Source organism: Betta splendens, chromosome 16 (assembly GCF_900634795.4).
Source record: "Betta splendens chromosome 16, fBetSpl5.4, whole genome shotgun sequence".
In the NCBI taxonomy this organism is placed as follows: domain Eukaryota; kingdom Metazoa; phylum Chordata; class Actinopteri; order Anabantiformes; family Osphronemidae; genus Betta; species Betta splendens.
Window position 1 is genome coordinate 13,521,289 of NC_040896.2, and position 23,945 is coordinate 13,545,233.

Genomic DNA, 23,945 nt, shown 5'->3' on the forward strand with positions numbered 1-23,945 from the left:
GGGGCCACGGTGGGCATCCTGGTGGGCACCCTGGCCTTCTGCGGTAGGTGACGGAGCGGGTCGGAACCGCGACGGAGCGGGTCGGAGCTCACCATGCAGCGACTCCGTTCTCACTGCGCTCCTTGTTCTTGTGTTTTCACAGTCATTGCCTTCATCGTTGTGATCAAACGCGTAAATAAAGGGAACAAGAAGGGGAACGCCCTGAGTGAGGAGGAAGACAGGAACATGATGTAGACCACTACCTACATGTATATATGCTCATCAGGACCATCGGTGATGAAGTGCACACTAAACCAAACCTTTAGTCTAAACTCAGCCTAATTTAATAATCACTCCTAAAAAGCCTTAATCGAATTTAAGGTTTATTTTTAAACATCTAATGCAAATGAAATAACCCTCTAACAGAGATGAGGTTTGGGAAAATGCACTTACTTTCAAATATATTGCAGTTTTCTATGTCTAAAACTTGAATTAGTCCTCACATAGACACTCACACGCACACAAACACACATTTGTTTTAGCTTATTATATTTTATTTACAACAGAGATTTGAGCTTGACTGTGGATGTTATTTAATTAGTCAGGAGGTTCCATGTTAATCGTGATTTAATGCAGCCCGTCCACTTAATTTATTTAAATGCCTCTCCCAGACTCGTGTTGCTTCATTAACAGTTTCATCATCTCTCATAATTTAATTGGTTCCTAATCCAGAGATTGTTTTGTACCCAAAACTTTTTTACCTATTGATCAACAGCTGGAACCCTCTTTTTAACATATCAATGATGACAACAATAACCGCTGCTCTTTGTCTCAGCCACATGCTCCGTTTCTCAATAAACAAAGAAGCTGGGGACCACTTTTGTTTTGACTTGGCTGTGTGGGTGTGTGCGGATGTGTGACGCTGCAGGTGATTGTCATGACATGGGAATAAACACCGGGCTCAACATGGGCAGCTTCCTCTCCGCTGTCTTCCTTCACGTTGCCTCCTATTCTGAGTCCTGACTAACGTTTACCCAGCACTTACAGTTGCATCCATCTTTTCCTCCCCCACCTCCATCCCTCCCTGACGGTCTGTCGCTGAGCAGACGAGGCCTCGGGGCTGATGCACCGAGCGGCGCTCTGATTCATCCCCCCCGATGGCAAATAATGGCATGATCGTGGCCTTTTATGTAACACAAAGAGGCCTCGAAACAAAAACACACATGTTGAATGTGGGAGCCACATGTGATGCCATAACCATGCATCCTTCCAGTCCATGTGCCATGTCTGTGAGCTATGAGGTGTGTGTGTGTGTGTGTGTGTGTGTGTGTGTGTGTGTGTGTGTGTGTGTGTGTGTGTGTGTGTGTGTGGGATGAGTCATCAAACCACCTGCTACAGTGTCAGAGGGAGGGAAGCGCGCTGAGCTACAGCCTCGTAGCGACCAACTCAACTTGGAGCCTCTCCAGTGTTTATGTCTGCACTTTTCCTTTGCCTGTATCCCAGTAACACTTTCCACAACAACACCACAGTGGTGGTAGAAGTTAAAAGTTTAAAAGAGGCGGAGGAAAGACAGGGAGAGTAAACTGTGTGACGGATGACGTGAGGACCAGCATGCAGACACACGGCTGTTTTTGTCTTTACTAGGGAGAAGTACTAACCTAAGGTAGAGATACAGTCAACAATGATACTTGAATTATCCTCAGGTCATAATTCACGTTTAAAGGTGAGGTCGAAAATGGAGCAAACTTACATTAATACATAAAAAGTGAACCTTTTGATCCATCCATTTTAAATCTGAATCTGTATGTGTGATGGATATTAATTAACAATGAATCATTTTGAAGCATATTTATTTTCAGGGCATGAACATATTTGCTTTTGTCTCAGAAATGAACAAACCTCCATGTTTTAAAGTCAGTTCTAATTCAAATAGAAAAACTACAAAGGGATCAAAGCGTATTTCAGTGAGTTGTGTAACTGCTGAAGGCCTATAAAACCTGTCTAATATAATTTTGTAAATAATAAAGTCAGTTTAATTTTTATGAACTATCCAGTGTTCGTAAAAAGCATGTAGTTACATTCATAAGCAAATGTAAGTCACGTCTGACATTGTGAACTAGCTCTGGAAACAAACCAAGCTATGAAGTGAATGTGTTTATTTCTTTTAAGATTAACTAAAACCAGGCCTGCCACCTCTTCTAGCAGAGCATGTCATTATGTAAGTGCGTCACACAGCACAGTAAGCGTGACCTCTGTGACCTCTGATATAACAGCGGTATAATGGTAACGCAGGCTACACAGGCTCTAGTACAGAGGTACAGAAGAAGAGAGAAGGTACAAAGTAAATCAAACTGTGGCTGGATTTTAAAAACAGCTTTATTTTACACTTAACATACTCCACCTCCACAACTCAAGCGTTTGTGTGATGCTGCAGCGCCATCTAGTGGTGAACTGCATCATGACAGAGGTCGACTGCAACATTGAACACAGTGCTGGGTTCTTGATGTTTACTGCGGTGTAGCCTGTGTCCCTCCATACACACAGCTGATGTGCAACCAGAGATTCTTTCAAATCATTGTATATATATATATTTATAAAAGTTAAGCCACATAAGTTACAATTTACATATACACAACTGTAGCGAAGCGTGTAACGAAGCTAAAGCTGAATTAATATTCTTCAATACTCAAACAGCTTCTTCCACATGTACGTTCTACTGTTTTCATGACAGTGGACTAGTTCTATTTTAACTACTGCTGTCAGAAATATTAAAAGGTTCTGTAGGTAACGGACATCGTGACCAGTCTAGGAAAACAGGAAAAGTCTAACATAAACCTGTCAGCTTTAACCCCACACATATTAAAAAAGCACAGTGGCTTCATCACAGCAGGTGAGGTTCATTGGGCCTGTTGCTCTGAAGTTTACCGACTGATCCACCACTGCCACTCCTGATAGTGTAGTGTTGCAAAAGGGTTAATATTTGACTTTACATCTGTCAGCAATGAAACAAGAGTGACACAATCAAAGCAGTGGGCCAAAAACACAGCGTGCCACTACTAGGAGGTCATGATTGCTTGGTTTTTGAACAGTAACTGAGCGGTTGCCAAGTCGTTGTCCTGGCACAAAATCCTGTTTGTAACAGCATCCTATCAGTCATGAAACGGTGCTGGTGAACACTGGCATGATAAGAGATTTGAGGAATCCAATGTTTTGCAGCAGAATCTATTCATTCTTTGTACTCTTTTCTCATGTGACCTGTTTGTGGACAGTGTGCTTTTATGTAGTGTAACAGTGAGTTCACGCATATAGACACAAAGCAGTGAATCTGTGGTTTTGTAAGTAAACCTATACCTCTGATGTGCAAATGCCACACACACACACCAACCTTTGCATTTTGTGTATGTTGAGGTAACACAACAACAGGTTTAGGATGACGGCGACAAAGAGGTTGTCGTCCGTTCCTTCGTGTAGTGGAGTGAAGTGGTGAATAATTGTTTCTACTGGGATCAAAATGATCCTGTTTTCCGGTCTGTCACTTCCACCGCATCAGAGGATGTTTGCATCAAGTGCAGCTCAGCTCTTGAATGTGGTGCAGTGCTGCAAAGCCACGTTTCACTTCCTGTGAATCTGTACATGTGAACAGACTTCTTTCATCAGGGTTCAGGGCTGTCCTTCCTGTCTCTGTGTTCCAATCACGTGAGGGTTGAACTGGGCAATGATGATGGTGATGTCATCGCGGTACATGCGAGCCAGCTCCTCTGGCAAGGACAACATCTTCGACAGCCTCTCGTGGTCCACGGTGCCAAACTCGTTGTTTCCCACTGCGTGGCGCATCAGGTGAGTTGCTGAGTTCTGATCCTCAAAAGCGGACGACACGCGTGCCTTCCGCTCTTCGAGCAGGGCCTGCATTTGACCCAAGGTGACCCTGTACCCTCCTACTTTGAGAGGCTGCCGCTGGTGGACCCCCGTTAAATACTCCCCTACAATTCTAACCACCTCCTGCCTGTGGAGGGTTTCCCACAGACCATCAGATCCAATTACCTGCAGTGACACAAAAACAACAGCGGAGTTACTTACATGGTAACTAAAACCAAAACATGCTCAGTTCTGAAATTTTTACCATTGAAAACTTAAAGTAAAACTAATAATTAAATCATTTACTGCCACAGGAAACATTTTCACGAGTAAAAAAATGTTGAAATAAAACAGAACATCAACCTAGAAAAGCAATAGAGATAATGTTTTACTGTAGATTCACAGAGCATATAATTTATAAAACTGTGACTCTCACTATGAAGCGATCCTGTGGCCTCAGTTTGTGGTAAGTGATCTCTGGCTCAGCAGTCAGGTACGGGGGGGTGTGGTAGTTCGGGGGGATAAACTTTGTGTGCTCGTTCTCATGAAGCTGATCGGGCCCAGACTCCAGCACACGCTTCTGCAGCTCAATGCTCCACTTGAATTTCACATCCCCAAATGCACGAAACGGCATAAGGAGGCCCAGCAAACGGTCCTGTGGGCAAAGGAAAAGAACAGGTAAGGACACAAAGGGTTTTACGAGCACCTCGTTCTAATGGGGAGGTGTGCTACCTGTCGTATGACAGTTTTTCTCTCTGATGGGGGGTGCTCACTCCGTATCCGAGACACCTCGTCCTCGTTCTGGGCGCTGTGGTCATTGGACAGTGTGAGAGCACTGAATGAACCGTCCTCCTCCTGCACCCCCAGCACAGCTCGAGCATCTCCCGCGTTGGCTATAAACCTTTATAAGCAAGAAAGCAGCAGAACCAAATGAATATAAATTCTTTAATTTAGGCCTGTCATATGTCTTGGATATTTAAACATACAGGTCTGATCCATCGACGTGAGCCACGCAGGCTGTTGCTCCAGAGAAAGCCACTCTCAGAACCCAGTAGTGAAGGTAAGCATTTGAATCCCCAACCTGCACAGCACAATAAAGTATGTGCACCTGCTAAATCACATATAGAGGCGATGGTACCTGAGCTAAACTAAGTTATGGGTTATCGGCTTGCAATTAGTTTGCACTGCTGCCATGTGGTAAAGGTTATATTTAATGTGTGTTTACTTTTGACATACAGTATTTGGCATTTGGTATCTTGTGCATGGACAACACCTGCTTTCTTTAGAGTTACAGCACATGCAGATAAACTGTATGATTTGAACGCATCATGCCTGATGCAATATGATCAGTATGATGCTGCCTTTGGTTGAGAATGCTGCCATTCCAGTAGCAGATTTACCGAGAGAGGTTCAAATGTGTAACAAGTAGAACTGGATTACCTGAGCCTCCAAAGAAATGTCTTGGTCCAGCCTCTTGAAGGCACTCAACAAGGCCTCACGCGTGTCTGGAACCTCCCCTGGGCTGAACACAGAGAGGCACCAATAAGTGTGAAGCACAATAGAAAACCAGGGGTCGAGAACTGAAACCAAGACTATTGGCAAAACGAAAGTCAGGCTAAAATTGAAAAGGGCATCAGGCTGCATGATGATATACAGACACATTAACTAAAAGCCAAGAAAATGGGCAGGAAAGCTTATCTTTTGTAGTCTTACCTAGTTAGATCTATTAACTCTTGCCAGTAGGTTCGAAGGCTATTGAAGTACAGATTCTGAGCCTCTCTGTTGAAATAGTCATTGGGATGTTTGTGCCACTGCAATATGGGACTGAGGGCCCTGCCGGCTTCCACTGCTGCCTCAAGCTCACACAGAGTGTCGTGGGGCAACAAAGAGACTGCTATGTAGTAAAACAACCTCTCACTCAGTGCCTGGAGAAAAGCAGAGTTGGAAATTACCCTGAGGGAGGCCTTGGTAATTCAGACTCATACTCAGATATTGCAGAAAGTATGAAGCATCTTAAAACACTGCAAAAGACTAGTATCATGGTTATGTAGAAATGCCAAGTAACATATTGTAACACTGTCAGCTTTACCTGTGCACAAGCACAACCAGCATGGCCATCAAACACACCCAGCAGCATTCCTTGTGTCTGCAGGCAAGTGGCTGCACTGCGCCGGTCCTCTATGGGAGCATTGGCCGGCAGCTGATTACTCTCAAAACCCATCACCGATGACACATTCTTCCCATCAAACTCTGGAACCTGGAACCAACCAGACCAACTGGTGACATGGAAGCCTATCTTTAAATCCAGCTGTGATAAAAAGCATTTTCACGGATGACCCATCAAACCTTGAAGCTGTACTCGTTGGCCTTGAGAATGGAGTTGACCTGTGGAGGCGTGAGGATGTAGCTTCCGAGTGCTGAGGATGTCTGGAAGCCTCTTGATTGCTGCTGACTCAGCCACATGTGGGAAGGTCGTCTTGAGCCAGGTCGGTAAATGATGTGTGTTAACTGGGACTGTTTTTGCTGACATGGTAACAAACTGGAGGCCAAGACCGTGGTCCGGGGCATACCCCTGATTAGCCGACAGGTCAAAGGCATGGCTGATGGCACACTGATTGCACACCACACACGTACACAGACACCTAATGGAGAGACAAATTCACAAAGAGCTCAGGAGCTAGAAAACAACAGCTGGAGGTACGTCGAGCCAAGTATTATCCTGATGAGAACAGAGTGTGCACTCGATGCACCATTAAGCAAACACTGTGCAAACAGTCAGAGAGATAATGTGAAGAGGTTTCAAAGTTGGAACATGTTGACTGCAGCATGGCCTAACATTGGTGCCTGCAAATAAAACTAACAGTAGTAAATTCACCAAAGTGCCCAGAAATGTTTCATGTGAACATCCACAAATCCTGAAACTGACAAAGTCAAATTAAATCAGATCAACAGTTTAAACAAGCTGCTCATTACCTACCTATTACACTAGGTCTTGCTCACTGACTATGGGACCTCATATCAGATTAATCTTAATGACATTCCCATGTGCTGGAATAGATCTGAGCCTTGAAATCTAAGCGTAAAACTGATCCACGGTATACATTCTGGGCAGTAAAACCTTCTTATTGGCAGGTGAGGCCTTTTTGCCACCCAGCCTTAAAGTCAGGGAGGAAGAGTACTAAAGAAAGAACATGCCATGGGTAGATAGTGTGGCCTAGGTATTAGAAGTGGGCTCAGCAAATACGGAAGTGCACCTCTACCAGTGGCTACCATTCAGAACAGCAGCGTTGCCATGAAGCCCGCGATGTTTCTTTTTATGATGACACTTTCAGTGTATATACATGAAAATGGTTATTGCTGTGTTGTTAATATTGGTTTGTCCACCACATTCAAATCGACATTAAATCAATCAAAATGGGAGCCATTAACATACTGCTATTATAATGACTGGACGTCAGTGATAGAAGCACCAAAGCTGTAACTCTACACTCTCACTCCAAGATCAGGTCAGCAGTTCTGCACGTCCTGATATAAATAGCTTAGTCATGGAAAGAAGCCCTGACATTTAGGCGCTGAGAACTATTCTGCCTGGTCATGACCTACTGAACTGGACCAGAGGGACTCTTTGGATTTGTCATCTCCCCGTATTTCGAAAATCTGGTGCAGCACCGGTGCAAATCTGCACGTCTCGATGCATTTAGGGGAAGTATCCTAAAAGATCTGACAGGGTTGTATTATGCAACAAGATGGGCAGCAAGAAATGTCCCTAGACTCCAGCTGTGCGTGAGTAAGAGCGGCCACAAAGGGCCTTTACAAAGCTCAGCCTGCAAGAAAGTTGCCATGTTTGTTGACATCACTAGCCTCCGCTAGCTAGCAGCTCCGCCTGCGTCCATTAGCAGTGCGCCCTTGCAACACAGAGGAGCAATGCGAAGCCCAACGGTGACACTGCACCACTTTAACACACACTTATCAGATTAGGCTCTCGGGCGAATAGGACGCGCGTCATTAAGAACATACAAATGTGCGCTAACACGGCGGCTACGGTGGCGGTGGCACGGTTCCACCCACCAAGTATCGTCACACTGGCTCCAGTCTGCCCGCAGGAGACCTCAGTTGTACCCGCCAGCACGTCTGGGCTCAGCGTCGTGTAGGCAAAACGGGCGAAAGCGGAGCAGAAAGAATCCAGACTCACCTTAACCGACGGACGCGAAGTTCTTCATGACTTTAGCACCAGCCCACGGGACTGTCTCGTCCTGAAAGCGCCGCACGGCAAACTGGACGCTGATTGGCTGGCAATAGACCGACGCGATGACGTAATGACACCTCTTTACGCACGACAGCAGCCCTTTAAAATGTAACGCCTTACCGTCTGAGCCAGAGTTATAGGCTCCCGTTAATATTTAAACAACTCTGGGAAAATCTCAGGAAGTCTGTGTGTTTGTAAGAAGATCACAACAAGAAAACAACACTGTTCTCGTGTGAAAACATAATTTTAATCAGTAAAAACATTGACATTATAAAAATATATTTACATCATAGAACAACAATGGAAATGTTGTATACGTAAGGAAACGTAAAAAACAAAGCTGCGCAAGCTGCAAATAGTAAACATCCTTAAAAGAAATGCCATAAAACAACAGACATAATCAGTTACCTAATCATTATATCAGAAACCTGTCATCCACCAGAGTCTTGTTAACAAGGTTCCTCCTTCCAAGAATGTTACGGATCAAGCGGAACATCTGCAATTAATGAGATATTTTTAAATATGTTATTTTTGGCGCACAGTGGAAAACAAATTGTATATATACCCCAAATACTGACCATTTGCTGCACGTATGTAAGCACAGCAGCTAGTACAAAGCTCTGAGAGCCGAGGTCAACGACACAGAAAAACAAAGTGTCAAAGATGAGTAACATGGCCTCATTTCCATAGAAAAGGACATCACTAAATGAGTGGGCAGGATCTGCAGGGAAAAACACAAATACATATTACACTCATACAAACACATGATAAAATAGGCTAAACTTTATTGATCCTCAATATGCACAGCATGTCTGGGACAATGGGGCTTTACCATTATAAAAGATGCTTTTGTCAGCAGGTTCAAGGAACTCCATTCCTATGACCCTCTCAAACACCAGCTTGTCCTTTACTATATAGTCCATGTCAGCGTGGGCCTAACGTAAAAAGGGTAACACGAGAAAGAAGTTTAGTGAAAGCAAGACAGACACTTCACTTTAAATTCTAACAAATACAAATGTAAAAAATGTATTGTTGCATTTAAACTAACATGATCTATAACAGATCCAAGGAAGTGGTTCATGGTGTAGTAGGCTCTGATGTTCTGCTCAAATCCATTCGCCACAGATGAATCCATCAGTCTTGAGGGAATGTTCCTCTGAAGCACAGAAGATATTAAACACTTTAACCAGTTCTAACCCATTATGAGTGAGTTATAAACATGACAATTTTGAGTACACACCCTAAGAGGATCTCGAATCCGATCATATTGTGATCGCAGACGACCAGTAAGTGACACCTGAAAAGTCTGGACATCTGTGTTGGGAAGCAGCCCTCGCTGACCACACAGAGACTCCTGGTGTCAGAAAGACAAACAGGAAAATAGTAAAACAGAAGTTTAAATTGTTTTAAATATAGTATAACTACTAACAACATGTTATTGCACTTACAGCTTCTCTCTTCAGATTGCTGTTCATTTCCTCCATGTTTGTATCTGCATGGCCATGTACTGAACGCCCGTGGATGTAATAACCAAAACAGCGGTGTGAAAGCAGCAGCACGGAAATCTACACAGAAACAGAGAAAAAGCTTTAACCTTGGGCCACATAAAAATAGGGTTAACAGAAAAATACACTATATAATACATTATACATATTGCCACTTACATTGCTGATGGAGCAGAGGTCAACAAATTGGCGGATTTTGTCCTCCACAAAGTGCTCATAAAACACAGTGAAGAACATCACCTGCAGGATTCAATATGTAATTGAAAAAAGATCTGAACAAAAACACTGTATATTTATTTATATTTATTACATAAGCAAGGAAAGATACAAGTTCAAAGGGAAGTGAGGTAGAAAAATATGTTTTACCTGTAAAAGTCCAATACACAACCAGAGAGTGGCTGCTAGTCCATACCGCAGCGTCAGGCTGTATGAAGGCGTGTACTCCTGTGAGGAGCGTTGTAAAGTTGACCAGGGATCCCTCAGGGCCAGTTTAGAGAAACCTAACACCTAAATAATACAGGACATATCAGCAATGAGGAGAATGGGCTTAGTGACAGCATTATGAGTGTATGCATTACTGTCAGACACACTTCAAGGAAAAAGAGCACGGCCATGATCTGAAATGTTGGGTTGATCTTGCGGATGGTCTGGATCTCGTTCCATTCATTGGCCACAAAGTACGTCCTCCAGATGCTGACAGGAGAAGGGTCACGTTTTGACTCACCTGTGGCTAATAAAAAGTGAAAGTAGCGAATGAACTAAAATAGCTGGATTATTGCTTATTATAACAGCTACAAAGTGAGAGTGAGTACAGTATGTTTGTACTTTGCACAGGCCTGCTAGCTTTGCTCCGCGGCCTCTCCCAGTCAATAAGGAACACATCAACTGACACCTGAAGGATAAGCTTGTGGAGAAACTGAACAGCCTGTATACAAATACAAAAAACATGGCATTACTAACAGGAACACAGCACCCAGTTTCCAAAACTAATGCTGCAGATGAACTGAACTAACCTTGAGAGCAAAGGCACAACCGATGTATGTCACAAACTGCTCCTCCTGAGCAGATAGTGGTAACAGCACTGATACAAACTGTTGGGCCTAGATGAAATGCAAAAAGGAAGGTAAATTATTCAGAGATGACCTAAATTAACAATGTGCTTAAAAATGGAAAGAAAGTAAAGGAGGAAAAAGACTTGCCTTTAAGGTCTACAGAGTGCAAAGAAAGAAAAATATTAAGAGTCTGTGCAAACACTATGTGTTTGGAACATAAAAACGTGACTATAATAGGGTAAGTAGGAATACGGAAGGACATAATAGTACAAGCAGTATGAGAATCATATCGTTATTAAAGACTGACCTTGTAAAAAATGAGCCAGTAAAGTCCAGTTCCAACAGTGACAGCAAAGAAAACATTGGCCAGATCTCCAGCATAAAACAGGAAAAACTTCAGCATAGTCTGATGCAAAAGGAGGAAGTCACCAACATTACTAGACATTCTAAAGTGTAAAAATATGAACTGAAGTGGTGTGTCAAAGGTGCATTACCTCCAAATCAATGATCGAAGAGGAAATTCTCCTCTTCCAGCTAATTGTTTTCAGTAGCGAGTACAGTACAGCCACACCACCCAGGACCCCTAGAGCAGTCTATGCAACATAGCATGAGAATCACACGCCTGTACCAATGTGTGCTTTAATGTAAACAAAGCAAAGCAGCTCCTAAAAGTCCATCAATGATGCATATTCATACTCACATCAGTCTTTACGCGAGCCTCACTCTGATCCATCTCATACTCCACAGCAAATGTGGTCTGCACACCGAAAAGTAGGCAAACACACAGGCAAACTTAAAATGTGTTTCTCCCTTAAAGAAAGTTTTGTGTGTGTGTGTGTGTGTGTGTGTGTGTGTGTGTGTGTGTGTGGTGTGTGTGTGTGTGTGTGTGTGCATATGCAATCTACTCACAGACACAGTTTGAGTATTTAGATCTGTGATGGGGACATCGGTGTAGGTCACGATTATTAAAGGGGGAAATACCTGTCCCTCACGGGTTCGTGGAACCAACAGGAACCTACCAAACAAGCATGTTTAAAACACAGCTTCACCTGCATAAAAAAGCTTTATAACACAGTTGTCTACAATTTGAGAGCTTACCTAATTTTGATACTGGTGGCCACACGGATGACCCTGGGCTGGGAACTCAGGGTCTTCTCTCTTCCACTCAATGTGTCAACAAGAAACATCCGACGAGACAGGTACCAGTCCTTCATGGCCTCTATACAAGCAAGCAAAAAATGTTAAAACAATGCTCAGACACACACATCAACACACAGATGCTAGAACAACGTTACACCTTGATTGATGAATCGTCCATTGTATTGTTGGTTATAGACTAGTGTGGGCAGGGGAAGAAGTTTTCTGTTCTTTTCTCCACCAAGGTCCATAAACACATCGTAGAAGAATGGTTCAGGATGTGCGTCCAAAAGCTGTGCTACTGAGAAAACACACTGCACACACATACACACAGCTTGTAACAAGAGTGGGCATAGTAAGCGAGTATGTGCTGAAACACTCACACTTTCGTGATAAGCTGTTCCAAAGCTGAAGGCTGCTGCCTGTCTGGTGGCTGTCTCTGGACATAGCTGCATGAGAAGACGATGTATTTACCAGACATGCTGCATTTATATGCTTTTTATAAATCACACAACATAAATATCTTATGTTAATATGTAAAAGACTTGTGAGCAACAATGACCACCAACCCAAAAAACAAAGAAATTTTTATTCAAATATTAAATATTATTTATTTGACTTGTTACCTGGAGGTTACCTCCTCCTACTTTTTCCCATCTGAGAAACTCTCCTCTGACATTATAAACAGCAGCAACCAGCTTAATGTCAGTGTTCTGTAGAAAACACAAACGTGATATATGAATTAATCTTTACTATTCCAGATCTGTTTAACGTTTTATGTAGTATAGGTTTTTAGGTGTTCAGGTGCATTGTGCACATTTATCACTTACTTTGTTCGTTCCTCTAAAACTGAATCCAACAGGAACCGGACTAGTCTGAAGCACTCGACTGGCCAGCCCTGGTTCTTCACCATAGTAAAGCCATGGAAGATTAGCTCTCCTGCAGGCAGAGTAATAGAGTTCTGGGTAAAATCAAATTACTACCCCTCATTCACTTCAGTAGCAAACTGATGACAACAAAGATTATATAGTCAGTGTGCATTTTATGATATGTCATACTAGTGTTGTTACCAGTAGGATATGTCTTGTGTTGAGCTTGCAGCAGCCATTGATCTGAAGATGGTGTTAAAGAGACCACAAGCATCAGTGGATTGGCTGCTGAATGAGTGCATGTTCATCACACACATGTTCCCAAGAGCCTGGCACGCTGTCAAGTTGGAGTAGACCTGTAAACATGCCACGTAGTTAAATACACCAACGGATGAGCCATTAGAACTTAGAACAAAAACTGGCTTCCTAGGATGTTGGGCAAATATTATTATTCATGGACATACAAGGCACGCTGCTGATGAGGAGTACAGGTAGTTCACAAACCAGGCAGACTGGACGCTGAATGTCTGTAAGTGCAGCACAACAGAAAACACAAGTCAGAACACAACTAGAAAACAAATCAAGTAAGAGACGAGAATGAGGCTCACCAACTGAGCATAGCTGACACTGGGATTCACATTAGTGGACATTGTGCCTGAAGGGAAACACAGACCTCCTCCCTGGAAAACCACATAACAGACCTTAATGATGTACTGTTCAGCGTCAATGAGTCTGTTTCCAAATGATGTGCGAATTAACTCACCAGGACATTAGGAGGGTTACACTCACAGGATGTGGTTATAAAGGAAGCCTGACATCTCACACACCTGAAAAGACAGCTTGGAATAAATACACAGTATGAAGGAAAAGCTGCAATCAAGCCAGCCTGAGAGTAAGCAGACATATTGAGTTACTGTACCTGTCTCCAACACTGTTTGGTACAGAAAAAGCAGGGCTATTTCCATTACAAATATCACACTGTGCCTCATCCAACAGCGTTCCATTGTTATCTTTTTCCACTGGAAAAAAATACACAGTCAGCCACTAAGAAATAAATTACACAATTATCCATGCCATTGCCTTATTGTGTTAAATTTGTAGCTGTCATGTTCACTGATGGATTTTCACCTGTGCCTCTCTGCATATATACACCTGCCTCACACAGCCACATGGCCAGCTCGTCAGCTATAACTCAGGAAGATGCTATGATCATCATCATATATCATAATTCCTGCCACGTTGCCGTACGCATCCTGAAACGACACTGTTGATTTTCCGTTGCTATCTGTCCTTTTCGCTTCCTTCATTGCTGCTGCTTCTCAGTTGACATCTGGTCATCTACCAGGTCACACCAAATCCTAATGTGATTTTCAAGTCTCATTTATGTTGAGTGATAGATTTGTCGTTAGTGCCATGAGCTTGTTAATGTCAAGTCAAGTTCTACTCACCCAGGATACTGCCTGGTGGACACTGACACATGCCCGCATCATTGAGACTGCCAGGACAGCGAATGCATCCGAATCCATCTTTAGTTACTGCCTATGAGAAAAAACTGCTTCTAATTAAGGCATAATTAAAATGATATGTACTTAAACAGTAAGGTACGTACCGGCTTGTCAGTGGGACACTGCTGACAAGTAATGGACGCCTTATCAGTAGTAAGGGTTTGGAAACCAGCTTTGCAAATACAGCTCAGTCCTGCAAAAGGCCGTGAAGCAGCGTGAGGGCGACATGTAGTGAGTGCTTCTCTACTGAATGTGCATCGCCAAGAGTTGAAAGGTTATACATGGATCAGGACTATCAAATGCCTTGAACATATAGCATAAATATTTAGACCTACTCCTGCTGCGGTGTTACAGGCAAATCTTTGTTTAAATATTTAGCACTATAGGTTCTGATCTATGTATAGTAGCCATGTACACTACAAACTATGTGATAGCCGACCTGTTGTGCTCCGCTGCTGATTTGAACCGCACTTTGCACACGACAGACTCGAGATATCAAAAAATTCGTCAACCCCACAATCCGACGGAGACTTGTACGGGATGATGAACTGCTGGCAGCGAAGCAGATCTACGTATAGTAAAAGAAAGAATGTGATGTGCACGCCATTCGCGTTAACGACAAGCGGGAGCGTCCTGGTCGCCATGGTAAACAACGGTCTTCCGTCTCACCCACAATGCATTTCGTTCAGCGTGGTGACGTCGCGACCGAAGAGTGCGCGTGTGTGATGTTTGTGTTTGTTCTTATCCAGAAATATCTGCTCTCAGTATCCGAGATAGATTGATTTGATTATACCACGCTTCATATCTATGAATGAGAAGTTGTCAAACAGCCAAATTTAACTGAAAGTAAATAATACTATATCATCTTTAATAATCTTATATATATTATATTATATATATATATATTTAATAATCTTATAATCTAATAATCGTTAAAAGCTATGTAGACGATGAAGGTTTTTCTAGCTTTGAAATTATATAGATTTTTGTTGAGATTTGACCATCTACTAAATTATATTTTTGGAAGAGGAAGTCAAATGGATGCAGAAAGATATTCAAATAACATTTCCATCAATCTCATCATAGAGGGGACTTTTGGCAGGAAGTGCGCATCTGCAGCTGTATCTTATTAACTTCCTCGAATGTTTGCATAGTCTGAGAAGGAGCCTGTACTGTCGTATGATCAGGCAAGTAGCATTTTCAATTTTAAACATTTAGGGGAAAAAAGACGAAAGATCTACAAGACAATGTAACGACGCAGCAAAAATGTGTTAACTGTCCACTGCCAAGTAATTTGAAGTATTAAATTATAATTTTGTAACCAATCTGGCTGAATATTGTAATCTTAATCGTGTAAAACTCTGAGAAAAGGAATCTCTACATCTAAATAAAAAGCAATAAAATCAATAAAAACAAAATTATACATACGTCTGATAAAGGAGGGAAAGGTCTTTTATAAAGACAACAAAGAAAGAAAATGGTAGATTTTTTTTGAACGCACAAAAAACAAGGGTTGAATTACAAGTACAAGAGAATGGGTGGGAGATATTAGAAGTAGGGCAGTGTTTTGTTTTCTTGAGTAGACGGGGTTAGAGCGGAGAACATAGTTTATATATAGTTTTTTTATACATAGGAACTAAATGGCCGTTCCCCATACCAGCCTGTAGGGAGGCAGAAGTGCGGAAACTGTCGAACACAAACCGTTCGACAATTTGAGAAGACAAGCGAAGAAGAAGCATAAAGGGAGGGAAAATACGCACGGCTGGATGGAGTTATGAAGCAGAGACAGTTGTTACGGGGAACTACCGCGTTAATCAACGTATATTAAATTGAAAGTAGTACGAAACTGTGGTGGTGAGTACTCGCGTGCATTTCTGGTATTCTTATAACATTGCCGCTGTTTTCAGTGTTTTTGTTTGGCGCACGTGTTTGGCTTGCCTGATAAGTGTCTAAGGCCTTACTAGTAAAACTGTTTGATTACTTTTGATTTTTTCACCATACATTCGCTAATTTCCAACCAGATCCTCTTGGGCTGCTACGACAATGAGTATAATACTGCGATTGCAAGGCCTTGATGCGACGGCCAGCACTCAAGATATAAGGAAGTTCTTCGACCATCTTCACATACCAGATGGTGGAGTGTATGTATTGGGAGGACACCTCAAAGAGGCGTTCATCGCATTTAATACAGAAAGAGATGCGCAGTTCGCCATGCGGTTGACGGGGCATGTCCTCAAGGGATCAAAAGTAACTCTACACATAAGCAACATGGCAGAGCTGGAGCACAAATTAACGTCACTTTTGAAGAAACGCAAAAGGAACAAACCCTCCCCAAAACAGCGTACTGGCAAAAGACCACAGTCATCTCCAGATAAAAGTAGTCCATCTTTGAATGCACAGCTTCATGATCACAAGCCTGGATGTCTAGAATCTCCTGATCCCAATGCTTCAAATCTTCCACTTCCTAATACAGCAACTTTGGAGACGTCGCCCGCACAATCAGTTAATATCAGTACTGCTTTTCTGCTTGGGGTTTGTACAGTCTTTCAAGAGCTCCAGTCAAGTCTAAAACCACAGGAAACCCCCTCAAGCGAAGAGCCTAAGAACACAGAGCAAACCCCGAATTCAAGTCTGGGCTACATCAGGATCTTTGGTCTGCCAGTTTCTGCTACAAAAGATGACATCTGCCATTTTTTTAGAGGGTTGTCAGTAAAGGAAGCCATAATGAATGTGGAGTTGGGGCCTGGCAATGGCTGCCTCGTGCAGTTTGCAACCATGCAGGACGCATGTGATGCTCTTGATTACAACAACCAGCGACTGGGCTCTGTTTGTGTTGAGGTACGTTCAGCAACTGAGAAAATGTGGACCAGTGCACTGCAAGAATGTAAAAAGGAAGACCATGGGGAGAGAACAAAACATAATTCTGGTGAGGAAACCATAAGCCATATCCAAAAACCTACTTGTGCATTCCAGCCCAAGAGGCAGGCTGTCAATCAGTTGTCATTTGAAGTACCCAAAAAGCCAAGACCTGATAAACCAAGTGCTACATTATCACCAGCAATGAAACATATTGTTATGGTACGAAATCTGTCCAATAAGATGACCAAGACAGAAATAAAAGAATTGTTTGGATGTCCACAAATTGCAAACAAAAATGTTCTGCATCTTCTCAAGAACAAAAACAGGACAGATACAGCTTTCCTCATTTTTAATTGCACTGAGGATTATGACTATGCAATGAACCTTGATGGTTATTGTTTAGGGTCTGCTGTCATTGAGGTGTCACCAGTCACTGAGAGGAAAATGAGGGACATGTTAAGTTATTCCCAGCTCAATTTTTTGAATCAACAGAATGTGGGCATGAGAAAAAACAAAGACAGGCGTATCAAGTTTGCACATCAGAAGCGCGAACAAATCAGGTGTAGAAGAGCGTAGAAGCGTTCCTGTTTGCTAGAAACCTGCCTGCAAGCCATGTGAAGACTATGACTAACATCACCTTATTATGTGGCAATGATGGCGTGGGTGAAGCTGTAGTTGATTTTTAATCACAGGCGCTCACTGCAATAGCTCAGAGGCTGCACGGTCAAGATTTTAATTAGGGACAAAAACGTTTCTTACCTGCATAAATAGAAACCAGATGAACGGACTTGCAGTCACCATGGCCATCAACTGTGGTACCATCCAGTCATTGTTTGTCCACTGTTTTACAGTGCTGACCCAAATCTTTATATTGTGTTCTGTTATGATAATGTTACATTTAAAAAATGTTAAGTTTTGTCTTTTGCAATGAAAAAGTGAATGTTTTGCAATGTGGCAGATCTTCACTCGTGGGGAATGATTCAATAAATATTTCTGCAAAAGGAAGAAAGTAAAGAATTTACTTCAGCTAAAGTTCCACAGCCAAACAGACACAGTTGTGTCATAGTGACTTTTTGGGAGTAATTTGGTTCACTGAAGTGTCAAAGACCCGGAAGAATGGGCATTGGTGATTATCAAGGAGTCAGAAGAATGGATAAAATACAACTTTATTATTCCCACAATGGGGAAATTCTTGAATGAGCAGAGATGGATAGTCAGCAAGGTGAATGCTAAGTCACTATTAACAAAGGTTCTAATATATTTTGTTTATTCAGGGTGAAATTTTTAATGTTTCAGGGAAAGAGTCAGGTGCAGGTCTTGCAACCCTGTGTGCTAGCTATAATTTTGAAATCTTGTGGGCTCAGGCAAAATTCTTAGGAACCAAAGTAACTTTAAAGTCGCAGAATGGCCAAAAGAGGGTTAGGGTTAGGGTGTTGATGAGCTGCACTTTAAATCTAAATGAAACAAGGCTTAAATCATGTCTGTTTACGTGTACACAATGTCCTGTCATTAGATGTTGATCATGCTGTAAAGTGACCAATGAAGAATGTAGAGGTACATGTATGATGCTTAAAAAAGTAAAACTAAGCATGACATGGGCAGAAAATGTTTCTAAAAAAACCCAGGTTTTGGCTGGATGGGGAGAATATGCTGAAAAAGCTTTTTGCTAAATAAAGTGCCACCTTTGCAGTTGAAGTAACGGCTTAATCTCCTTAATTGTATCTGAATAGGGATTTTTTTTCTAATGAGCTTGTAGCCTCTATTTGATGTAAAAGTTCCAGATCACATTTGAAAAGAAGACCAGACCCCGAAATCAACAAATCCCGAAGGGTGAAAGTATACTGAAAACCCCGGACACCAGTTCAGCAACCACAAAAATTGCTACATATTAGAAGGAAGCTGCTATAAGTCATGTAACTCCTTGGTATCTTTAATCTTGTGGTCTGTACATGTACTATTAAGTGTGAAGCTGGGTGGACATGGGGATTTAAAGTAAAGTAGTGAATTAGCTGGATGAATTCCTTCACTTCAGCCTAAGTTAGAAACCTGTATTGCTGTACCTCAAGCAGGCTGACAAATTAACCACTGACCTGATCTCTTGTACTGGATATTATCGGGTAACAAACAGAAGGAAGCCTGTCAGTCTTATGACATTTTTGAATCTCCTGAAGCTTTGCACACACAAAGAGAATTACCCCAGTCACTACTAGCGTTAACAGATTTTTACAGTTTTCTCTTTAATCAAACTGGACTTTGGGAAATGAACAAAGAGGTGCATTAAAGACTTGTAAAATGTTATAAATCTTTCATTATTAAAAATAAGTGAAGACAATTTACAAATTAAACTAGGCAGCAACTAAAAAATTATGCAAACATCAATGTCTAACTCCGGCATGTACATGCACATGGAACAGAGATAAGATCACTGAGAAGTTGTATCCTCCTCATCTGTAATACCTGGGCGGGCCATCAGAGAACCTGGATGGACCTGTGGAAAGACAATAAGGCAAGAAACATGCTTTACATACAATTTGACTTCCACATTATTAAAGTGCAACAAACAGGATGCTGCATCAAATGGAAAATGAAGAGGGAATAAGGTGATTGAGAATACCCGAGAGGCTACTTGAGTATCGATCAGTACCGCTTGGCAATATTGATGAACTAGAGGAGAAGCCTGTGGAGTTCATAGACAAGTTGTTCAGACTAGAACCCTGAGGAGGAAATGGAGAAGACAGTTTAGAAGAAGAAAAACTAAACCATGCAAAGTCACTTGTTTCAGACAAATTAACGCTGGTCTTAAGACCAACAACTGCTATTAAAAGTGATGAATACCAAATCACTGTTATGGAAGGGCAAGCAGCAGTTATTGGTGGTCTTAGAAAGTCTTGATTGAAATTCAGTATTTGGGTAAATCTGATGTGTTTTTTTTGTACCGCTGATATGCTTCGAAGTCTGTACTCCATCAGCACATCTGTTAGTTTCTGGGTCACTTTTAAAACCAGCTGTGCATCATTCTCGTTCTCAATCCGGAAAGTATCCTAAAATAAAGAATCCAGAATATTTTAGTATTTTTTGCATTAAAAAAAGTCTTTATAGAATCTATTGTTAGAAATGACATGTACCAGGTATGTGAGCAGTGTATTAGAAAGGTTGCCATGATCTGGTGCTGCTCCCATCAATCCGGGCCTATTTAGTGGCTTGTCTACTGTTTGATCCATTAATCCACCACCCATATGGCCGCCTCTGTACTCATCAGGATACATTCTGCCTGGGTTCTCCTCTAGCATCCCACTCCGTCCAAAGCTATCTCGTCCAACGCCTGGTTCAAAGTTATCTTCACATCTATATGGGAAAGTTCTCTGATCCATACTGGAGTCAAGAAAATCTTGCCTTTTCTGGAAGCCTCCAAAACTAGGCTTCCCATACTCTCCAATTGGAAAGTCAGAGATAGGCCCACCCTGAGAGGGAAACCTTAGATCGAAGAACCTGGGAACTGTGAACATGGGGTAGCCATCAAATTTATACTTGCATATACTGTAATTTGGTCAAAGAAACGCAGATGTTACAGTTTAAAAGTTTCTATAACTCACAAAAGGATGATCCCCTAAATCCCATCCCTGAAGCAAGTGGAGGCATAACTTTAGGAGTAGCAGTACCTGTGAGACAAGTAACAAACATAAAAAGCAACTAAAAGTTTATGTGCAATTATCCAAGGAAATCAAATGATTACACTTACGGAATCCCTTGAAGCCAGGTACATCACAGGGCTCCTTCAGAATCACCTAAAAGCCAAAACAAACATAAACATCAAAATGGAAAATCCACAATAACAAGCAAATCTGCCTCTATCAAAAGGTTAACAATTGCCCTCTGACTGGGTCAAATCCTGTCATCCGGTGGTGACTAGACTTTTGCAGCTTGTCAGGGGCAGGACATGCAGCACATGGGCGCTTTTCTCTACTTTGACTCTGAGGAGGAAAGCTACACCGGCTGTGAGTGAGCGCATCGGGGCGGATCTCCACCGTGCGCGTAATAGAGGAAAATTGTAAACGTGCAAACGGAGACAAAAATTACATGGCATCGTATAAATAACAGAAGGCTACTTAGTTTAATAAAAGAAAATACTTTTCAAAATTACTTATGGGGTTATTCTACGAAAATAAAATAAGGGGGCGGGGGTGCACCCCTAAAATAATGATAGGGGAAACACTGGTGTATGAATAATGTGTTAAGTTGAGACATACCAGAAAAGGAAAAATAATCTGTCCCAGTGGCTAAATGCTGTCACTGTGCTGTTACACAGACCCACTAACCAAAACAGGTCTGGAACACACCTTCAGTTGTCCTCTTCCCTCTGTTTGTTCCACTTCAGCAGCAGCATCTTTAATGTTCTTCCTTATAGCTGGGTCTTTGATGGCGTCTTCCTCTTCAAAGGCAACCTTGTCAGGGCGGATCCTTTTCTATGTACAAGAAGAACAACAATGCAAAAACTGAGTAGGTCCGTACTATCCTGCCTTTTGGAGCATATCTAGACTCTACTCACCAAGTATTTGAAGCTGTGTTTCCAGCCTTTCACATGTGCAAGCATATCATGCTGCAAACGGGAGACAGCGCAGAGTTTGCACTGGTAGTGTGGTGGAACAGTTTTACTGGGGCTGCGGTACTCCCACACATACTGGAGACCTATAGATGTGTTATAGTCTCTTGTTATGCATTTCATTGTAAAGATAATGGTATAATGATATGTGTGAGGGATTGGCCCATGTGCTTACCAATGACACATTCTGTGATTGAGTTCAACTGTTTGCCAAGGGAGGGCATGGACTGGATAGATGCCCCTTTCAAAAACACTGGAAAAACACTATTGTTGAGAACAAAGCAACCATAACATTTTTTTCCACAAGTGATGAAGAAAACAGCAAGCTGCATCTCCAGAATAGTCTATCAAGCCACTATAATTATATGGGGGACAAACCTAACAGTAAAAACAACACTGAAGTTAAGAGGGGGTTGGATTCATGTACGTGCACTGTTTCACTGCAGGTGAGTTTTATTCTGTCAATGCTGACTGAGCCACTTTAAGAAACCCAACCCCCTGTCTTTTAAAGCCTTGGGTAAGATTCAGAACAACAGTTCTCGATTAACCCTAAAAATGGGCTGCAGACATCAGCTTCACCCACTGTGCTGCATAATTGCTTCTCACTCTGCTCCAAACAGAAGTATTACTTCTGCAGTGCACTAGTAGTGCAGTACACCTGCAGATTTAGAGATAGTATTGTTCACTGAAATTACAAAAAAAAAAAAGTATGGCATTATCACTCAAGCCAGATGCCTTCCACAGAGGCACTTCCCAAGCAGACATGATTATTTCAGTGGCAACACTGATCTCCAAAGACCAAAACAATGGCTAGCACCAGAATGGCCCCATCTCTGAGAGTGAGGGTCTCAACGAGTAGTAAATATACCACCACCCATGACATGAAGCAGGGGAATCAAGATCTCAAGCGTCAACCCTCAGCACTGGCAGCGTGTGTACAGGACTTACCTATATCAGCAGAATCCTGCAGCTGCTTTCTCTGTCAATGGAGGGAATAAACCCACATGAAGGAGAGAGACACATACAGGCATTAGTGACATCACTTAGCAGAGGACTGAATCTCTGGTCCATGCTTCCACTCTCTGTAGCTTTTTATTTCCCTATTTTCCATCACTTCTGCAATAAGAAGTGATATCCATCTAAATTCTCATTAAATGAGAATGGAATTAATTAACAGTAACATTTAATAGTGGGGGGAAAATACTTAAAACAAGAAATTGAGTTAAAATACAATGAGTTATGGCCTGGAAACAAGAGTCAAATTTCGTATGTAAGTACTGCCTGGATACGCCAATTTACAGTTGATTTACATGTTAAGTAACAATGCAGTGAAAGGGGGTCACCGAAACATTAGGTCCTCCTGGATATGAGGAGGGCAGCCCTCAGAAGTAAAAACTGAGAAAAATTCACCCGATATTGGTTCAGAGAACCAAGTTCACATCTCAAGCTCTTAAACAACGAAGACATGCTTTCTTGATAACCCCCCAAAAATATTTTACACCACCAAAGTGATAACATGCCACAGGTGAGAAGCAACAAAACAGCAAGAAAACATCCAGGTCTGACATCACAGAGGCTGGAACCAAAGTCCATTAGCCAACAACTGCTGACTGCCAGCAACGCATTCTGTCAAAACTGTCAAACAGGTCGTTCAGGAAGGAAATCCTTCATGAGTAGGGCCACACGCGTGTAGAAGCAAACGTTGTGTTGTTACACAATGATGCGTTTGTACCTACCCTGGCATTCTTATTTTGGTTCTCTTGGGGCCCATTTTGGGGTAGAGGCTGGTTCATTGGCGTCTGAGTCTCCATGTCCTTAGTTTTCCCACTGTAAGACAAAGGCGAGATAGTCATATGTCGCCAGTGAAAGAGAAACACGCTGCTAGCAGCAGGTACTGGGCTACACACTGCATATGGCTGCAGCCAGCTACTGTTTCGGCAGTACTGTGAGAGCTGAGGCCAAGCCAAGCCTCAGCTGCTGAGATTTACGCCTAATGTGTTTTCTGAGCAACAACAAATGCTAATTAACATACACAACGCCATCACTTAAATAAAGAAATAAAATTACCTAAGATGTCTGCGAAAATCTGCGCAAACTTTCTAATAACACTAGGTCGGTAAATAATCTTCTTCTACGGTTTTTTTTTAACTCTTCTTCTTCAGTATAAATGTTAGTTTGAAAAGTGTGTGCCGCCACCTACTGCACTTTTATGTGTACGTCATAAACCTCATGGTGTAACACATATATGTTTATTCATGGGGAATATGCAATAATATTGAACAGGACTTCATCCAGCAATTCAAAAAAAATGTGGATAATTCATTATTTTAAAAAAGTC

General features: G+C 42.1%; 5 protein-coding genes across 7 annotated transcripts in view; 2 read left to right on the forward strand and 3 right to left on the reverse strand.

Annotated features, from left to right (window-relative positions):
- cdh17 (cadherin 17, LI cadherin (liver-intestine)) overlaps window positions 1-949 on the forward strand; it is a 7,691-nt gene extending 6,742 nt beyond the window's left edge. The window contains exons 18-19 of the mRNA XM_029130329.3: window positions 1-43; window positions 143-949. The exon at window positions 1-43 is cut by the window's left edge and continues 74 nt beyond it. Coding sequence (XP_028986162.1) covers window positions 1-43; window positions 143-234 — 135 coding nt within the window. The 3' untranslated portion in view covers window positions 235-949. The remainder of the gene's footprint in view (window positions 44-142) is intronic.
- Window positions 950-2,337: 1,388 nt separating this feature from the next.
- pdp1 (pyruvate dehydrogenase phosphatase catalytic subunit 1) lies at window positions 2,338-8,176 on the reverse strand. Of its 2 annotated transcripts, none has more exons than XM_029130011.2 (9): window positions 8,027-8,176; window positions 6,181-6,476; window positions 5,924-6,091; window positions 5,548-5,759; window positions 5,275-5,356; window positions 4,821-4,915; window positions 4,567-4,735; window positions 4,271-4,489; window positions 2,338-4,020 (listed from the first exon to the last, which is right to left on the reverse strand). In XM_029130011.2, the coding sequence occupies exons 2-9, from the start codon at window positions 6,430-6,432 to the stop codon at window positions 3,640-3,642; spliced, it is 1,578 nt and encodes a 525-aa protein (XP_028985844.1). In that variant the 5' UTR covers window positions 6,433-6,476; window positions 8,027-8,176; the 3' UTR covers window positions 2,338-3,639. The 2 variants fall into 2 exon arrangements, with proteins under 2 accessions (XP_028985844.1, XP_055359453.1); XM_055503478.1 differs by lacking the exon at window positions 8,027-8,176 and adding an exon at window positions 7,903-8,023.
- A 137-nt stretch (window positions 8,177-8,313) lies between these two features.
- Window positions 8,314-14,830, reverse strand: tmem67 (transmembrane protein 67). The gene is made up of 28 exons (XM_029128082.3): window positions 14,588-14,830; window positions 14,253-14,341; window positions 14,092-14,182; window positions 13,563-13,662; window positions 13,407-13,470; window positions 13,252-13,323; window positions 13,108-13,170; window positions 12,845-12,999; window positions 12,605-12,713; window positions 12,401-12,487; window positions 12,158-12,223; window positions 11,935-12,088; window positions 11,736-11,856; window positions 11,547-11,652; window positions 11,338-11,394; window positions 11,132-11,230; window positions 10,945-11,043; window positions 10,599-10,685; window positions 10,411-10,510; window positions 10,176-10,315; window positions 9,952-10,092; window positions 9,745-9,825; window positions 9,529-9,645; window positions 9,321-9,434; window positions 9,129-9,236; window positions 8,913-9,015; window positions 8,659-8,801; window positions 8,314-8,576 (listed from the first exon to the last, which is right to left on the reverse strand). Exons 1-28 carry the CDS (start codon window positions 14,790-14,792, stop codon window positions 8,496-8,498), a joined length of 2,952 nt encoding a protein of 983 aa, XP_028983915.1. The 5' UTR covers window positions 14,793-14,830; the 3' UTR covers window positions 8,314-8,495.
- Window positions 14,831-15,187: 357 nt separating this feature from the next.
- On the forward strand, window positions 15,188-20,503 carry rbm12ba (RNA binding motif protein 12Ba). Of its 2 annotated transcripts, none has more exons than XM_029128093.3 (2): window positions 15,188-15,335; window positions 16,170-20,503. In XM_029128093.3, exons 1-2 carry the CDS (start codon window positions 15,328-15,330, stop codon window positions 17,581-17,583), a joined length of 1,422 nt encoding a protein of 473 aa, XP_028983926.1. In that variant the 5' UTR covers window positions 15,188-15,327; the 3' UTR covers window positions 17,584-20,503. The 2 variants fall into 2 exon arrangements, with proteins under 2 accessions (XP_028983926.1, XP_028983927.1); XM_029128094.3 differs by lacking the exon at window positions 15,188-15,335 and adding an exon at window positions 15,363-16,002.
- Window positions 19,215-23,803, reverse strand: si:ch211-197h24.6 (uncharacterized). Its single transcript, XM_029128096.3, has 12 exons — window positions 23,675-23,803; window positions 23,344-23,434; window positions 22,556-22,586; window positions 21,783-21,860; window positions 21,554-21,693; window positions 21,345-21,470; window positions 20,747-20,792; window positions 20,601-20,666; window positions 20,133-20,503; window positions 19,944-20,048; window positions 19,622-19,721; window positions 19,215-19,495 (listed from the first exon to the last, which is right to left on the reverse strand). Exons 2-12 carry the CDS (start codon window positions 23,416-23,418, stop codon window positions 19,452-19,454), a joined length of 1,182 nt encoding a protein of 393 aa, XP_028983929.1. The 5' UTR covers window positions 23,419-23,434; window positions 23,675-23,803; the 3' UTR covers window positions 19,215-19,451.
- Window positions 23,804-23,945: the final 142 nt, after the last annotated feature.

What these genes read in the sequence shown, in the direction of transcription:
- pdp1 (XM_029130011.2), bottom strand. Translation starts at nt 6,432, where the DNA reads ATGCCTTTGACCTGTCGGCTAATCAGGGGTATGCCCCGGACCACGGTC. An exon ending in GAGTTAATAGATCTAACTAG is followed by an intron (nt 5,357 to 5,547) that starts GTAAGACTACAA and finishes CTCTGTGTTCAG; the next exon opens with CCCAGGGGAGGTTCCAGACA. An exon ending in ACATTTCTTTGGAGGCTCAG is followed by an intron (nt 4,916 to 5,274) that starts GTAATCCAGTTC and finishes TGTGCTGTGCAG; the next exon opens with GTTGGGGATTCAAATGCTTA.
- tmem67 (XM_029128082.3), bottom strand. Translation starts at nt 14,792, where the DNA reads ATGGCGACCAGGACGCTCCCGCTTGTCGTTAACGCGAATGGCGTGCAC. An exon ending in TCAGCAGCGGAGCACAACAG is followed by an intron (nt 14,342 to 14,587) that starts GTCGGCTATCAC and finishes GGCCTTTTGCAG; the next exon opens with GACTGAGCTGTATTTGCAAA. An exon ending in AGTGTCCCACTGACAAGCCG is followed by an intron (nt 14,183 to 14,252) that starts GTACGTACCTTA and finishes TTTTTCTCATAG; the next exon opens with GCAGTAACTAAAGATGGATT.
- si:ch211-197h24.6 (XM_029128096.3), bottom strand. Translation starts at nt 23,418, where the DNA reads ATGGAGACTCAGACGCCAATGAACCAGCCTCTACCCCAAAATGGGCCC. An exon ending in ACCAAAATAAGAATGCCAGG is followed by an intron (nt 22,587 to 23,343) that starts GTAGGTACAAAC and finishes CTCCATTGACAG; the next exon opens with AGAAAGCAGCTGCAGGATTC. An exon ending in ACCTGGCTTCAAGGGATTCC is followed by an intron (nt 20,667 to 20,746) that starts GTAAGTGTAATC and finishes CTTGTCTCACAG; the next exon opens with GTACTGCTACTCCTAAAGTT.